This window comes from Bufo bufo, chromosome 1 (genome assembly GCF_905171765.1).
Source record: "Bufo bufo chromosome 1, aBufBuf1.1, whole genome shotgun sequence".
Taxonomy (NCBI): domain Eukaryota; kingdom Metazoa; phylum Chordata; class Amphibia; order Anura; family Bufonidae; genus Bufo; species Bufo bufo.
The window spans coordinates 737,700,018-737,718,288 of NC_053389.1; the positions used below are offsets into that span (position 1 = coordinate 737,700,018).

Genomic DNA, 18,271 nt, shown 5'->3' on the forward strand with positions numbered 1-18,271 from the left:
TGTGTGCCAGGCTGCCCAGACGTAAGGACAAGCTGTCCTCTGTGGGAGGCGTATGGGTGCCATCCCGCTGTGAACATGCTTCATCCTCATCCTCCTCCACCTCCTCCTCATCCTCGTCCTCCAGTAGTGGGCCCTGTCTGGCCACATTTGTACCTGGCCTCTGCTGTTGCAAAAAAACTCCCTCTGAGTCACTTCTAAGAGACTGGCCTGAAAGTGCTAAAAATGACCCCTCTTCCTCCTCCTCCTCCTCCTCCTCCTCCTCCTGGGCCGCCTCCTCTTCCATCATCGCCCTAAGTGTTTTCTCAAGGAGACATAGAAGTGGTATTGTAACACTGATAACGGCGTCATCGCCACTGGCCATGTTGGTGGAGTACTCGAAACAGCGCAACAGGGCACAGGTCTCGCATGGAGGCCCAGTCTTTGGTGGTGAAGTGGTGCTGTTCCGCAGTGCGACTGACCCGTGCGTGCTGCAGCTGAAACTACACTATGGCCTGCTGCTGCTCGCACAGTCTGTCCCGCATGTGCAAGGTGGAGTTCCACCTGGTGGGCACGTCGCATATGAGGCGGTGAGCGGGAAGGCCGAAGTTACGCTGTAGCGCAGACAGGCGAGCAGCGGCAGGATGTGAACGCCGGAAGCTTGAACAGACGGACCGCACTTTATGCAGCAGCTCTGACATGTCAGGGTAGTTGTGAATGAACTTCTGCACCACCAAATTCAGCACATACGCCAGGCAAGGGATGTGCGTCAAACCGGCTAGTCCCAGAGCTGCGACGAGATTTCGCCCATTATCGCACACCACCAGGCCAGGCTTGAGGCTCACTGGCAGCAACCACTCGTCGGTCTGTTGTTCAATACCCCGCCACAACTCCTCCGCGGTGTGGGGCCTGTCCCCCAAACATATGAGTTTCCGAATGGCCTGCTGACGTTTACCCCGGGCTGTGCTGAAGTTGGTGGTGAAGGTGTGTGGCTGACTGGATGAGCAGGTGGAAGAAGAGGAGGAGGAAGCCGAGTAGGAGGAGGAGGCTACAGGAGGCAAAGAATGTTGCCCTGCGATCCTTGGCGGCGGAAGGACGTGCGCCAAAGAGCTCTCCGCCTGGGGCCCTGCCGCCACTACATTTACCCAGTGTGCAGTTAGGGAGATATAGCGTCCCTGGCCGTGCTTACTGGTCCACGTATCTGTGGTTAGGTGGACCTTGCCACAGATGGCGTTGCGCAGTGCACACTTGATTTTATCGGATACTTGGTTGTGCAGGGAAGGCACGGCTCTCTTGGAGAAGTAGTGCCGGCTGGGAACAACATACTGTGGGACAGCAAGCGACATGAGCTGTTTGAAGCTGTCTGTGTCCACCAGCCTGAATGACAGCATTTCATAGGCCAGTAGTTTAGAAATGCTGGCATTCAGGGCCAGGGATCGAGGGTGGCTAGGTGGGAATTTACGCTTTCTCTCAAATGTTTGTGAGATGGAGAGCTGAACGCTGCCGTGTGACATGGTGGAGATGCTTGGTGACGGAGGTGGTGGTGTTGTTGGTGGTACATCCTCTGTTTGCTGGGCGGCAGGTGCCAACGTTCCTCCAGAGGCGGAGGAAGAGGCCGAGGCGGCAGCAGCAGAAGAGGTAGCAGGGGGAGCCTGAGTGAGTTCCTTGTTTTTAAGGTGTTTACTCCACTGCAGTTCATGCTTTGCATGCAGGTGCCTGGTCATGCAGGTTGTGCTAAGGTTCAGAACGTTAATGCCTCGCTTCAGGCTCTGATGGCACAGCGTGCAAACCACTCGGGTCTTGTCGTCAGCACATTGTTTGAAGAACTGCCACGCCAGGGAACTCCTTGAAGCTGCCTTTGGTGTGCTCGGTACCAGGTGGCGGTGGCCAGTAGCAGGCGGACTTTCTTGGCGGCGGGTGTTCTGCTTTTGCCCACTGCTCCCTCTTTTGCTACGCTGTTGGCTCGGTCTCACCACTGCCTCTTCCTCCGAACTCTGAAAGTCAGTGGCACGACCTTCATTCCATGTCGGGTCTAGGACCTCATCGTCCCCTGCATCGTCTTCCACCCAGTCTTCCTCCCTGACCTCCTGTTCAGTCTGCACACTGCAGAAAGACGCAGCAGTTGGCACCTGTGTTTCATCATCAGAGACGTGCTGAGGTGGTATTCCCATGTCCTCATCATCAGGAAACATAAGTGGTTGTGCGTCAGTGCATTCTATGTTTTCCACCGCTGGGGAAGGACTAGGTGGATGCCAGCAGAGTCTTCAAACAGCATAAGAGACTGCTGCATAAGTAGAGGCTCAGACAGTTTCCCTGATATGCATGGTGGTGATGTGATAGACTGATGGGCTTGGTTTTCAGGCGCCATCTGTGCGCTTTCTGCAGAAGACTGGGTGGGAGATAATGTGAACGTGCTGGATCCACTGTCGGCCACCCAATTGACTAATGCCTGTACCTGCTCAGGCCTTACCATCCTTAGAATGGCATTGGGCCCCACCAAATATCGCCATAAATTCTGGCGTCTACTGGGACCTGAGGTAGTTGGTACACTAGGACGTGTGGCTGTGGCAGAACGGCCACGTCCTCTCCCAGCACCAGAGGGTCCACTAACACCACCACGACCATGTCCGCATCCGCGTCCCTTACTAGATGTTTTCCTCATTGTTACCGTTCACCACAATAAGAAAAAAATTATTTGGCCCAATGTATTGAATTCAAATTCAGGCCGTTTTTTACAGGCACCTAACTAACACTATCTGGCTATCTATTTAGGTACCGTATTACACTAATACAGGCACAGCAGTAACCACAGATTTAGCTGAATATAAATTGTAGGCCTAGTATTTAGGCCCTGGATGACAGGTATCCCTTTTACGGACAGAATTAGACTTGGAAATGCACGGTAGCGTGTGAAGTTATTGAGGATGACCCTATCAGCACCTTCAATGTAATATACCCTTTTATGGATAGATTTAAACTTGGCCTGCTACAGCAGAAACCACTGATTTATGGAATTGCTAATTTGGGAATTTAAATTCAACCCAGAACAAAAACTGTGCTTTGACGGACACTAAATAACTTTACCAGCCACAGCAGTAAACACAGATTTAGCTGAATATAAATTGTAGGCCTATTATTTAGGCGCTGGATGACAGGTATATGTTTACGGACAGAATTACACTTGGAGATGCACGGTAGCGTGTGAAGTTATTGAGAATGACCCTATCAGCACCTTCAATGTAATATACCCTTTTATGGATAGATTTAAACTTGGCCTGATACAGCAGAAACCACTGATTTTGGGAATTGCTAAGTTGGGAATTGTATTTCAACCCAGAACAAAAACTGTGCTTTGACGGACACTAAATAACTTTACCAGCCACAGCAGTAACCACAGATTTAGCTGAATATAAATTGTAGGCCTAGTATTTAGGCCCTGGATGGATGACAGGTATCCCTTTACGGACAGAATTACACTTGGAGATGCACGGTAGCGTGTGAAGTTATTGAGAATGACCCTATCAGCACCTTCAATGTAACATACCCTTTTATGGATAGATTTAAACTTGGCCTGCTACAGCAGAAACAACTGATTTATGGAATTGCTAATTTGGGAATTGAAATTCAACCCAGAAAAAAATATATCCTTTGCCAGACAGCAGACAGTATTACAATTGGCTAGCCACAGGTGAAACACCAGATTTAGGGTACTGCTATTTTGGCAATTGTATTTCACCCCTCAATAAAATAGCAAGCACAGCCAAGCCCCTGATGTAGGCTATAGCAAAAAAAACAACACACTATTGATGGTTAAATGGACTTGGTGGCAGCTTGTGCTGGCGCACCACAAGATACAAAATGGCCGCCGATCACCCCAGAAAAAAGTGACAGAAAAACGCTCTGGGCAGCCTAAAACAGTGAGCAATTAAATAGCAGAGGTTGAATGATACACAGTTGTACATAGATCACTTCAGTAAGTGTTTTTGAAGAGTAAATCACTGCCTAATCTGGCCCTAACAGCAGCAGCTGCATCCTATCCCTACACTGATCCGAGCAGAGTGACGTGCGGCGCTACGTGACTCCAGCTTAAATAGAGGCTGGGTCACATGCTGAACTGGCCAATCACAGCCATGCCAATAGTAGGCATGGCTGTGATGGCCTCTTGGGGCAAGTAGTATGACGCTTGTTGATTGGCTGCTTTGCAGCCTTTCAAAAAGCGCCAAGAAAGCGCCGAACACCGAACCCGGACTTTTACGAAAATGTTCGGGTCCGTGTCACGAACACCCCAAAATTCGGTACGAACCCGAACTATACAGTTCGGGTTCGCTTATCCCTATATATAATCCACGTTTCCATTGACATAAACACTAACACCCCGGGAGTAGGCCGAGCAGCAAGCATGGTAGTCATATTTAGCCCATCTCCTTTTTGCAATACTGATGTTCTCATATGTAAGATGTGTTTCTAGAAGACGTATAATCGCGGGAAGATGTCTCGCCACTACATCAAATATGATCACCCGATTCGCTCTCTAGGCCATCCCCCGTATATTCCATGTAAATATTCTACGTGGAAATATTCCACGAGAGAGAGAGCGCCCCACAGTAACCACCAGAACCCCATCCGCCCACCCTCCCCTTCCCACCACCCACCCTTCCAACACACCCCACCCTTCCCCATCTTGGTCAGGCGAACCAAACAGTTCACTAAGCTCTTACACATCCCTCCCCCCTCCCCACCCGGCTTCTTTACATATAATCCCACTTATGTCATATTTATATATACTCAGGATCCTATCCCCCTACCGTCCAACCCCTCACAAGCCTCCTCCGGTTGGGTGAAGAAATGTGCTTGCTCCTGATAGATCACTCTTCGTTTAGTGGGATAAAACAGAGAGTATTTGATCTTAGCTAACGCCATTCTCTTCTTAACCTCTCTAAATGCTCGACGTTTGGCTTGGGTTGCCCTTGAGTAGTCCAGGTAGATTTCTATTTTCCTTCCATTGTATTCTAGGGGCAGAATATTTATTTTGTTCTTCATAATACTGTCCCTATCTTGGGCATTCATCATTTTAACTAAAATTGCTCTTGGCGGGCTCCCAACCGGTAGCTGTTTATTTGGTATCCGGTGGGCTCTCTCCACCGCAAACCACATAGAGAATTGATCCGCGCCGAACACCTTCAGCAGCCATTGTTGAATAAACCCACTTGGGTCTTCTTTTTCCACCTCTTCAGGGAACCCAACTACATGTATATTCGCTCTACGGGACCTATCCTCCATTTCAGTAACTCTATCTTGTAGTGACTTCCTTTCTATTTCCATCCTATTGTCATGGATGAGATTTGCAGATAGCTGGAACTTATAAATAAACGAGCGGCTGGCTTGATCCCAAACTAAGGAGCTTATAGGTGAGCCCTATAAAACCCTAAGAGCTCTCCCTGACTGCTATGCACGTACAAGGGTCTCAATGGTAGACGATTGCATGCCCATGTACCTAAGCCTGTGTGACACCTGAAAACCCTATAATAGTGAGGGGACACGACCACCGGCTCCCTGCAATTAATACGGAGGGAGTCAGGGTCACCTAGACTCAAGCCAGCAAGCAAACACAATAAAGTAAAGGACTTATCTGAGCAAACAGCAGGCGCAGCCTCCAGCAGTAAACACTTCATCCAGGAAGTAGTATAAACCGCAAAGTGAGGCAGTATGGGAGGGAATATAAAGGAAGACGATTTTGTCTAAATAAGTGACACCTGGCAGAAGGAAAGGAGATGAGAAAGTGAAACCAAAACAAAGAACATCATACAAGAGGTAGAGAAGAAAGTCTGCCAGACCTTCTCACAGAACTGGCGGTGACAGTACCCCTCCCTCTACGGGTGGACTCCGGACACTCAGAGCCCACCTTCTCAGGATGAGACCTATGGAAAGCCCTGATGAGACAAGTGGCCTTAATGTCCGCCACTGGGACCCACATCCTCTCCTCAGAACCATAACCCTCCCAATGAACAAGGTACTGGGGAGAACCGCGGATAATGCGAGAATCCACAATCCTAGAGACCTGAAATTCAAGATTACCATCAACAATAATCAGTGGGTTGGACATAAGGTTTTAATAGGGACTTGTGAAAAACATTATGGATCTTCCAAGTCTGAGGAATATCAAGACGGAAGGCAACAGGATTGATGACTGACAAGATCTTGTAAGGCCCAATAAACTTAGGACCCAACTTCCAGGAGGGAACCTTCAGTTTGATATTCTTTGTAGACAACCACACCAGATCACCCACATTCAGGTCCGTCCGGACCAGGCACACGTCTCTTATCCGCCACGCACTTATATCTCTCACTCATCCTCTTCAGATTACCCTGAATCTTTTGCCAAATAAATGACAAAGACGAGCAAAATCTCTCCTCATCAGGTAAACCAGAAGACCCCTCTCCAGAGAATGTCCCAAACTGCGGATGAAACCCATATGCACCATAAAATGGTGACTTATCAGAGGACTCCTGGCGACGGTTATTTAAAGCAAACTCAGCAAGGGACAAAAAAAAATACCAATCCTCCTGATTCTCCGCCACAAAACAGCGCAGATATGTCTCCAGATTCTGATTGACACGTTCGGTCTGACCATTCGACTGCGGGTGAAACGCAGAGAGAATGGCAACCGAACCCCCAAGCGAGAACAGAAGGCCTTCCAGAATCTGGAAACAAATTGCGTGCCCCTATCAGAAACGATGTCTGAGGGGATGCCATGCAATTTAACAATATGATCAACAAACGCTTGCGCCAGCGTCTTAGCATTGGGTAACCCAGGAAAGGGAATGAAATGTGCCATTTTTGCTAAAACGGTCCACAACCACCAGAATCACAGTCTTCCCCGAGGAACGAGGCAGGTCCGTAATGAAGTCCATGGACAGATGCGTCCAAGGATGGGAAGGAATGGGTAACAGGATGAGAGAACCCGATGGCCGTGAATGAGGGACCTTGGCACGAGCGCAGGTCTCGCAGGCTGCCACAAAACCCTCAACCGTCTTACAAAGGGCCGGCCACCAGAATCTCTGAGCAATGAGATCCACTGTGACTACTCCCCGGGTGCCCAGCAAGGACAGTATCGTGGTGCTCCTTAAAAAACCTTGTGTCGTAAAGCGAGAGGCACAAACAACCTCCCAGGAGGACAAAGATCAGAAGCCTCTGCCTGGGCTGCCTGAACCTCTGCCTCCAAATCAGGATAAAGAGCAGAGACGACCACCCCTTCAGCCAAAATGGGACCCGGGTCTTCAAAGTTCCCCCCTCCCAGGAAAACAACATGACAGGGCATCCGCCTTCACATTTTTAACCCCAGGGCGGAACGTAACCACAAAATTAAACCTAGAAAAGAACAAAGACCATCTGGCCTGTCTCGGGTTCAGACGCTTGGTCGATTCCAAGTAGGCCAGATTCTTATGGTCGGTAAACACGGTAATAGGGTGTCTGGCTCCCTCTAACCAATGGCGCCATTGCTCAAAAGCTAATTTGATGGCCAACAACTCCCTATCTCCCTCATCGTAATTTCTCTTTGCAGAGGAGAGTTTCTTTGAGAAAAAGGCAGGAGAGGGACCCTGAGACAAGACCGCACCCACACCCACCTCAGAAGTGGGAGTCCCAGGCTATGAGCTGTGCGCTACGATTGGCCAGCGCTGCAGCAAGGGACAACCCTAATACAAAAACTCCGCCCAGTACAAAAGAGGGAGCTGCAGACACCGGAGCCTATACCGGGCGAACGGAGCGGCGCCCAGACATACTAGTAAGTGCAGGGGGACCCCTGGGCGCCGCTCAGCCCACTGATATAGTTAGTTTTTAGTTTTTAAACTAGTGAAAGGTCCTCTTTAATGGACCGGTCGGGGTCGGAGGGGGGTAATGCTAGGTAAGAGACCCAGGGTTAGTTGCTATCCTGGATCATGTGAAAAGTGGGAAATTCCCAATGCCTGTGTCACACCACTTTTTTTCTCGCTCTCCTGCCGTCTCCTTGTGTTCCCCCCTCCCTTTTTCCTGTTTCCTTCCCCTTGCGGACTCTTACAAGGAAGGAGATGCACAGTATTATAGTTTTTCATGAAAATAATCTCATGGAATATTAGGGGTTTTAGTAGGGGCATAAAAAGAGTGGCTGTGTTCAATGTAATACAAAGGTTTCTCCCCGCCATAGTCTGTCTGCAGGAAACGCATTTGACGAACGAGACGGTGGGGGGGTTTAAGTAGACCTTGGATGCAGCACTCTTTTCGCTCGGTTTATTTATCCTATGCGAGGGGAGTGAGTATATTAATACACCGTGATATTGATATTAAAATAGTAAAAACTGTTGTAGATAAGGAGGGATCTATAATCTTATAGATTGTTTACTAGAAGGCAGAGCAAGGATAATAGTGAATGTTTATATATACGGCCGCCTTTTAAAATAGATATTCTGTTAATAATTCATGACTTTACGCTCAATGCAGGGGATAAATCACTGATGGTGTTAGGGGACTTTAATAATATAATGGATGAAAAAATAGATAGATATAGAATAGGAAATACTCAAGGGAAAGGTATGGGATCTAAATTAAAAAGCACAATACAAGAATTGGGCTGGATTGATATTTGGAGAGCATTACATCCAAAATTAAGGAAATATTTGTGTTTCTCCAAAACGCACAAATGTTTATCACGGATTGATTTAGTATTTACTAATAATAAGGGTCCACTAGATATTGAACGAGTTAAGTATGGACAATGGGTGGTCTCGGACCATAACCCCATTGTTATAAATACGAAAACAGGTTGTGGAAAAAAAAAACAAGAGGCATGAATATAAACATAGGTTGGATAAATATATTGGGGGTACACGATAAAATTTTGAAAGAAATTAAGGAATATTTTTTCATAAATGAGGGTTCAGCGGGAATTAATACTGTTTGGGAGGCCGCAAAAGCCTATATTAGAGGGATTATTATAAAATACACGGCAATATATAAAAAAAATATAAGGGGAAAGATATCAGAATTAGATCACGAAGCGGAAAGTTATGAAAAAAAATATATTGAAAACCCCACAGAGCAAAATAATAAAGTATGGTTAGATAAAGTTACCTTAATGGAGGATGAGTTGTTCTTGATGGCAGTACAACAAAAAGAGAATTTTTTGAGAGATAACTACATCCATGCACATATACCTGGTAAAAAATTAGCCGCTCTGGTGGCAGCTCAGATAAATAAAAGTAGGTATATATATTGCCTGGTAGACAAAGCCGGACACAATATCGTTGAACAAGCGGCCAAAATAGATCTACTTAAAGAATACTTCAAGGATATTTATAGTAGCAAAATAAAGAAGAGCGCAGCAGAAATACAACACTTTTTGGAGAAAATCACGATCAAGACACTCACTATAGATTAAAGGGATAGATTGAAGATCCCCCTAGATTTAACAGAAGTGGATAATATATTATTAAAAACAACAAAAAACAAGACCCCAGGTGCTTATGGCATCCAATTTGAAGTCTATACCCAGTATAGGGAAATACTGATCCCGAACTTGCTTAAAATGTGGGACTCCTCGAGAGAGTCGGGGAAATTGCCCGATTCCCTGAGGGAAGCCTTAATTACCCTTATTTTAAAACCAGGGAAAAATCCAACGTCCCCAGATTCATATTGCCCAATTTCTCTGATTAACACCGATAATAAGATATTAGCAAAAATATTAGCGACTAGGCTTAGGGAGGTGCTGCCGGTCCTATACATGAGGATCAGTCGGGATTCATGTCAGGTAAAACAACAACTGACAATCTTATTAGATACTTTGTAAACACCCAGGTGGAACCCACAAATCGCGGTGAGAGGATGATCTTAACCTTAGACGCTTTAAAAGCTTTTGATACCATAAAATGGCCTTTTTTGATTGCAACATTTAAAAAAATGGGAGTCGGTGATATATTTGTTTCTTGGGTTAAGTTATTATATACTGCTATATCTGCAAAAGTGATATTGAATGGAGAACACTCTGATAATATATCAATAGGAAGAGGTGTTAGACAGGGGTGTCCCCTTTCCCCTCTATTATTTGCAATAGCCATGGAACTGTTAGCGGATATGATCAGGCAAGATAGGGAGATTGTGGGTTTAGGTATGGCTCTAACGAAGAAAAAATTGCCTTATACGCGGATGATATTATGCTATGTGTGGGTTCACATGGCTCAGTTTTCAAGATTTTCCAGATATTTGATGACTATGGTAGATATTCTGGCCTTACAATAAATTGGGCTAAATCAGCATGTATCCCGATTGATCCTCTAAAGAATGTAATACCGGGCCAATTGGAGATTAAGAAAATAGATGAGCCGGTAAAATATCTAGGCATTCAGATCACTCCCAACCCTAAGGATTACTTACATCTAAACGTACTTCCTAAAATACAGGAAAAAAAAGAAAAAAGTAGAAGTGTGGAAAAAATTCAAGGTTTCAATGGCAGGCCGCATCTCACTGGTGAAAATGTCTATCTTACCTTCCTTGAATTATATTATGTGGAACGTGCTGATAATAATCCCTAAGAGAATTCTTAAAAGGATAGTATCCCTATTGACTGATTTGATATGGCGCGGTACAAAACCTAGAATTAAAGCGCAAATACTGTATATCCGAGACAAAGAAGGTGGATTATTGGTCCCGGACTTGGAACTTTATTTTCTTTCTGGTCAAATTAGAAATATGATAAACTGGAGCAATTCACAAAGATATAAAGTTATGTTAGAAGGGATTAATAAAAACTTAGATAAATGCAGTATTTTTCAATTAGTGGAAGCTAACACCTTGTCGCATCAGCAAACCAACAAAGTACCACTCTTTGGGTTGTGGACCAAAATGTGGAAGTAGATAAGGGATATGTGGCCCCAGACTGGAGTGCATGAGAGCACTCTAGTCTGGGACAACACCTATCTGAGAGAATTAAAATCTATTGAATAAGAAGTGTGGTGGAAAAATGGTATCTACAAATTGGGACAGGTATGGAAGGATGGAGATGTAATTGATTATTTTGAACTTAGAAAAGCATGTGATCCTGAAAATAGAGATCTGTCTTTCTACTATTTACAATTCAAACAAACCCTCCGGGCGTCGGTAGGGAGGGGAACATATTTATCTATCCTCCCACAACCTATAGTAAATATATCCAAGCTAACAGCTGGTAAGAAGCTGATATCAAGGATATATCGAGATCTACTATATCAGAAGACAAAAAAAAGGGCAGCAAACTATTTAGGCTATAAATGGCAGAAGCTTTTTTCCCATCAGATAGGGTTTTGTGAGAAGGTGGTTCATGCCAAAAATGGGGTGTCACATAATTTCTCCCATAGGGTTACACAATTTAATATACTATATCGACTATACTACTCCCCTAAAGATTTGATGAAGTTTTATAAACCTAGTGAATTTAGCTGCAAAAAATGTGGACAGATAGGTGTGGATGACGTCCATATACTCTGGACATGCAGACGAATCCAAGACTTTTGGTGTAAGGTAAATGAGAAAATAGAGACATACCATGGGTTTAGCGTCCCGGTAGAGTTCGAAGTATGCATGTTTGGAGTGATGGACGGGATAGACAATTTAGATCAGCGAGAAATAGCAGCTGAACTCTTGTTTCAGGCTAGGAGATTTATCATTGGACATTGGGGTAGTAGTGTCTTACCAACGGTTAAGGAATGGGAGAAATTGGCTAGAATTTCTATAATTAGTGAAGAATTTAATTTAGTATCGATAATGAAAAAATGTAGATTCTTTAGATTGTGGCAGAAGTGGTTGAAAGGTTGACAGGATCAAGAAGGGTGGTCCGCTGACGGGGGATGGGTGTGGGGGAGGCGAAGGGGTGAGGCACTGGGTTATGGAGGCAGGAGGATATTGAGAAGGATCAAAAAAAGAGAGAGAAAGGAAGGAATTATTATTTTTATTTTTTCTCCTTGGGGAGTAACAGGCATTGGGGAAGGGGAGGGTAATCTATAAAAGGTATTTACATTGTATTATATTCTATAATGTAAAAATATTAATATTGATGATGATGATTGTAATACATTTTTTAAATACCAATAAAGATTATATATAAAAAAAAATAAAAAAAAGTGGTAGCTGGACACTGGGGGAGCTGCTTCCTACCAAGGTGATTGCAAAGACCCATGAAGATAATTTATTTTGCTGTTATTTTGCTTTGTTTTTGCTCTAAATAAAAATGAGCGTTGCTTTTGCCAAAAACTTAGTTTAGACTGTTTTAACGGCATATACACCACATCTCAACAAACACATACAACAAATCTGTCAGATCCTGAATACTACAGAAAGATGAAATATTTTTAGTATTTTACCTCAGAGTCTGCAGGTTATGTAATCCTGGAGCAAGTCTTTCTAATCCTTCGGTGTCTAAGGAACATCTACATAGATTGAGTTCTTTTATATTTGTACAGGTGTCCAGAATAAACGTTAACACTGTGCAGTCTAGAGCCGACATACGAAGACCAGAAAGGTCAAGACTTCTGTGTGATTGTAATGATTCCAGCACCAGAGCCTTATTCCGGGATTCATACAGATAGAAAAATGTACTGAGAAGATGCCGGTTGTTGTCCTTACTTTCCATTGGCCTCTCTTCTACTAGAATAAAGTTCTTTAGCCAAGTGATGACATCTATAGATGTCTGAGCTGCTTGTCTGTCCAGGTACCCAGTTAGCATTGACCTGGTGGAGCCGTCTGATAGACCACACAGGAAACGGAGGAACATCTCACCTCGTCCATCAGAATAGGATTTGGCATCTTTTAGTGATTTCTGTAACTTCTCAGGAGAATAATCCACATAATGCACCAAGGCAGAGAAGAATTCCTGAACAGTGAGATGTAAGAAGGAATAGCACACAGGTTCCTCTGATTCCATCAGAAAACTTGATAATAGCTTGGACTTATTGTCCACATGGAAACAGTCCAGATCTCGTTCATCAAAGATAAGCCTGTGATTCATGACTCCATGTTCTGCCATCCATCCGATGGACTGCAGGATCTTCTGAGCGTCACTTTTGTGCATGCTGTGATTGAACAGGATGTTGGCGACAAATATCGCAAAGAGCTGGGTGACGGTTTTGGGTAATAATGACACCGGCTGATCACTACTTGTTGGCTGGAAGCTCTTGGATAATACTGTACAGATGATCCAGCAGTAGGACGGGAGGTAACAGAACGTGTACAGGGTGTCATTCTGCTTCACATAATTAAAAGCCTTTTCCGCCAGTTCAGGGCCGGGGAAGAAGTTTTGAAAGTACATCTGTCGTTCTTCCGGTAAAAACCCAATGATTTCTACTATTCTCTGGAAAACTCTACAATCAATTGATGCCAGTCTGGTTGGGCGACTGGTCATTAGGACAGAACAACCATCAAGAAGAGACTTTCTCACCAAACGAACCACAATCTGACCACAAGGTTCAGGCTGTTTAGGATTAGAGCACAAGTGACGTGATGGGAAATCCATGTTATGAAGACTTTCATCTAAACCATCAAATATAAAGAGAAGTTTTTCTGGTTCCTGTAAGATGTTACTAAGCTGCTCCTCCAGATATGGGTACTGATGAAGTATAATGTCCTCCAGACTAACTTTAAGCAGTCTGTTGAGTTCTCGGAATTTGAAGAAAAAGACAAAGGAGAATCTTTGATAGAGATCCCCCTTCACCCAGTCATGGACAACCTTCTGCATCAGTGTGGTCTTCCCTACACCGGGCACTCCGCTTACCATTACCATACGTGGCACACGTCTGGATTGGTGGCACCAGCGGAACAGTTTGTTGGGGGAAATGCATAGTAATTCATTTTGTTTTCTCTTTAAGTATTCCTCATGTTTTACCCCGGTCTCTATGAGCTCATTCTCAGAGCGTTCTCTGAAGTGATCAGTGGAGACAATGATGAGGTTGACATAACGTGTGCGGAATGGAAAACTCTCCTCTTGCTGGTCACATCTTGGAGGTTTGTTCTCTAGAAGTTTCTCAGTTCTTTCATGTAAATGTTTCTTGTGACAGATCTGGAATTCTATAGAAAATAGGAAAATAAAAGGTGAAGATAAGAAGCTGAAACAAAACAAAATATCTTGATGAAGAAATAGCAGATATCTGCACATTGCTGAATTTTCCAGCTCCTCTTGGCAACATGACTTCTCTAGACACATTGGAGCGGATTTACTAATAGTGTCTGAAAGTAAGACAGTGTAAACTAAGACCAGACAGTCTGACACTGGATGATAAATCTGGATAATAACTTTACACAACACCAAGGGCACCACAAACCAGGGAGACCCCAAACCAGGGTTTGCCACGAGGGGGACAAAGGGTGCTCTATTCACTGTGCACGGTCCAATGAGTACCAGGGAGGACCATAGCCACCGTGAGTACTAGTACCACCATCACACACATATTCTCACCTTCTGCCCGGGCCACCGCTGCATGTTACTAACTAGAATACTAGGTGTGGTGGTGCTGTACGGTGTAATTTACATGAAATGCAGGAGGCATGTCATAGAGCAGGAGGAGCTGAGCAGATTGGTCTATAGTTTATGGGAAAAGATCCAGTAAAACTTGTACTTTATTTATTAAAAGCAGCACTGTCAGCATGATCAACCCTACTAAAAAAGACATAGTGAACTTCCGGTTCCGGTGCGCTCAAGGTAAGGATGTGAGCGGGAGAAGCTCCGGTCCCTTCAGCCCGCAAATCAGGCAGCCCGCACGTCTGGGTGAATTCCACCTAACCCGGCACTTACCATCACGGCCAGGGAACCCGCATGGAGAGATTTCTCTTGCGCAGCGGCTCCCAGACACCCGAACCTGCGCCCCTGCACCACACAGAGAGGAGACAGCGAGGCAATATGGCGGCCGCGACAGACAGAGCTAGCCGGCAAACAAGGTCAGCATCTCAGTCCCCACAAAACCACATAGAGTCGGAGGCTGCAGTCCAGATGGAGGAAGAGGGCTCCCTGTCAGCCGATGTAACCCTCCCGATCTCATGCAGAAACATGGCGATAGAGGTCGCCAAACTATTAGCACCGGATATAAAGGCCACATTAGAAGCCACAGTATCTTCTGAACTGAAACAACTTCAATCAGAAGCACAGCAGCATACGGCTCAGATAACTTATTTGGAGACCAGAGTAGTTAGGGTGGAGGAAGAAATTGAAAATGCCCATACACAGATCAGGGACATACTACAGGCCAATAAAGTCCTGAGGGACAAGGTCGATGACCTAGAAAATCTTTCCAGGAGGAACAACCTGCGGATAGTGGGCTTATCTCAATCAGTTGCTCCAGGCCAGCTAGCTAAGCTATGTGCTCAGGACATACCACAAGCTTGGAGTCTACAGGGAAAATTCACTGTTGAAAGAGTAAACAGGTTGGGGCCTCCGGCTCAGTATGACCAATCACTGGGCTCTCCCAGGCTGCGGTCTGTTATTGTGAAATACCTAAACTATGCGGTTAAAGAAGCTATCTTGAACGCCTTTAAGAAATCCACTTAGCCGCTACCGGTTAACAATAACAAGTTGCCGGTATTCAACGATTATTTACGCGGATTTCACAAGGCGGCGGAGAGCATTCTCGACCATTTGCACCTCCTTGGTCCTGAAGAGGACACGGTTTGCCCTGATTTATCCGGCCACACTGCGAGTCTTCCAACCGGATGCCACAGTGTAAACTTTTCTCACCCCGAAGGAGGCAGCGGAGGCACTGGATCTTGACTGTGACTCTTACGTAACCCAAGCCTCTCAACCACGATGGGTTTCTTCGACTGGGAGAGGAAGACGAGACAAGCTGGTAGGACGTCGCAGATCCCCAAGACACAGCGCCGAGGCCAACACGACGTCAGCGAGACCGAATAAAGGATCAGATTGGGACTGAAACGCTAATTTCAAGCACTGAGGACTCACGTAAGATGTTTTAGGGCACGTTGTAACCTTAGTCTTTCTATAACTAATGGTGGCCCAGGGGGACTTCTGGCTAAAACTAGTTCCCACATGGGGATTAAGGAGTTTAAAAAATAAATTTAAAAAAACCTGAATACAGGGGGGTAGAAGTTTCTCGTATTGGAGACTTTTTGTCTCCGAGTTTTGCTCTTACTTATAGGGCAGGGGAGGGAAAGGAGTAGAAGGGATGTTGGATTTAAAACTGTGTACGATGAGCTGTACGGTTCAGCAAGTTCACCATTGCGCGAAAAAAGTGAAGTCCGGAGAAGCAACTTGTTAATTTTGTTTTAAAAGTTGGGGTTTTGGTTATTTGGAGGGGAAATGGGTGGGTTATGGAAATGGTATACCACTAATTTTGTCCAGGGTGGGAGGAATGTTTAGTCGAGCACTCTTACCAGCCTGGAGCCTTTGGGTTCGGGGTGGGTCTCCTGGAGTGGGTCGCATGACAAAAATATCATGAAGATAGTCACATGGAATGTAAAGGGATTGCGCTCCCAATATAAGCGCATGTCCGTATTGAGACATTTGCAGAAGCTTAAAGCTGATGTGGCCCTCCTCCAGGAGACTCATCTAGAGGAACAAGACTTTGGGAGACTCTGCAAACTATGGGTAGGGCAGGTATATGGCTCGCCCTCCCAAGGGAGAAAGGCGGGAGTAATCACACTGTTACACAAGCATTTAAGGGCAGAGGTGAGATCCACTCTCTCAGACAAGGAATGAAGGCAGTTGAAAATGGTTCTGGATACTCCATCAGGGCCCCTTACGATTTATAACATCTATGCACCAAACACGGCCCAGTTTAACTTCTACCATACTCTTGAAACTAATTTACTACAGGAGGGGACAGGACCTTTACTTGTAGCAGGGGACTGTAATAGGGTTCAAGACGACCGGAAAGACAGACGTCAACTAAAACCCAAATTGCTTTCGAATCCGAGAGGCCCTCATACCCTCACACATTTCCTTGACATAACTGGACTGACTGACGTGTGGAGGTACTACCACCCAGCAAATAGGGAATTTACGCATTTCGCTCACGCCCAGGCCTCGTGGTCCAGACTAGACTACTTTATGGCCTCGGCTAATCTCCTTCAGAAAGTGCAGGGTATAGTAATTTTGGATTTAGTCATATCGGACCATGCCCCAGTTGTACTTGAGCTGAGGGACGGAGGTCCAAAAGGTTCTGACTTCATATGGAGAATGCCCCACCATCTGCTAAGAGATGAGGACTTCGCAAACACACTGCGAGGATGGTGGTGGGAGTTCTCCCCGGAAAACGAATCTCACAAGCACAACCCCAAAATATTTTGGGACACGGCAAAGGCAGTTGTGAGGGGGAGGATTATAGCTTACACAGTGGGAAAGAAAAAGGATGCTCAACAAAAGTACGAAGAGGTGGTTACTGCGTTAAGGGAAGCTTATACAAATTTCGTCCAAGATCCGTCGGACACTCATAAAGTGCTCTGGGTGATGGCAAAACATAATTTTGACTTTTATCTAGAAAGCAAGGAAAAATGGCAAGGGGTCTGTAAAAAGGCTGATCCGTTCAGGCACGGTAATAAAGTGGGCAAATTATTGGCCAATCTATCCAGACCATATAATAAAACAACCCACCTCCAGCCGCTAAGAGATGATAAAGGTGTACTTCGTACCCAGCCAAAAGACATCATAGAAATTCTGGGCAGTTATTTTAGGTCCCTATATGTGCAAGATCCCTATGAAAGAGAGAGGGCTAGAGACCTCCTGAGCAAAGTCAACCTACCAACCATAACCCCGGAATCACTACACTTAGTGAACAAGGAGATAGGGGAAGAGGAAGTGCGGGACACCATAAAACGTCTCTTGGATGGCAAGGCACCAGGCCCAGATGGGTTCCCGGCGGAATTTTACAAGCGGCTGCAAGGAGAAGTAACCCCTACCCTGGCATCCTTGTTTAACTCGATTTTGCGAGGGGAGGGATTACCACCCTCAGGGACAATGGCCTATATAAAAGTACTCCCAAAGCAAGGAAAAGATCTATCCCAACCATGGTCATACAGACCAATTTCCCTTATAAACCAGGATATCAAATTATTATCTAAAATCTTAGCCAATAGACTGGCGGAGGTCATGCCCGATCTAATAGGGTCCCACCAAGTGGGCTTCATGAAGGGTCGGTCGGCAGTCTCAAATATCAGGAAAGTGTTAGCGGCCTTAGATGTACTCAAGGCAGGGGGAAATGCTGACAACCCGGCTTTTTTGGCAGTAGACGCCGAAAAAGGCCTTCAATAACGTCAATTGGGCCTGGCTAGATGAGGTCTTAGACATTATGG

At 45.4% G+C, this 18,271-nt stretch overlaps 1 protein-coding gene across 6 annotated transcripts in view; it reads right to left on the minus strand.

The window, feature by feature from the left end:
- LOC120986083 (NACHT, LRR and PYD domains-containing protein 12-like) overlaps positions 1-18,271 on the minus strand; it is a 285,272-nt gene that overhangs the window by 175,022 nt on the left and 91,979 nt on the right. For all 6 annotated transcript variants that reach the window (XM_040414414.1, XM_040414416.1, XM_040414412.1 and 3 more), the window contains one exon: positions 12,343-14,041. In XM_040414414.1, the coding sequence (XP_040270348.1) occupies positions 12,343-14,041 (1,699 nt within the window). The remainder of the gene's footprint in view (positions 1-12,342; positions 14,042-18,271) is intronic.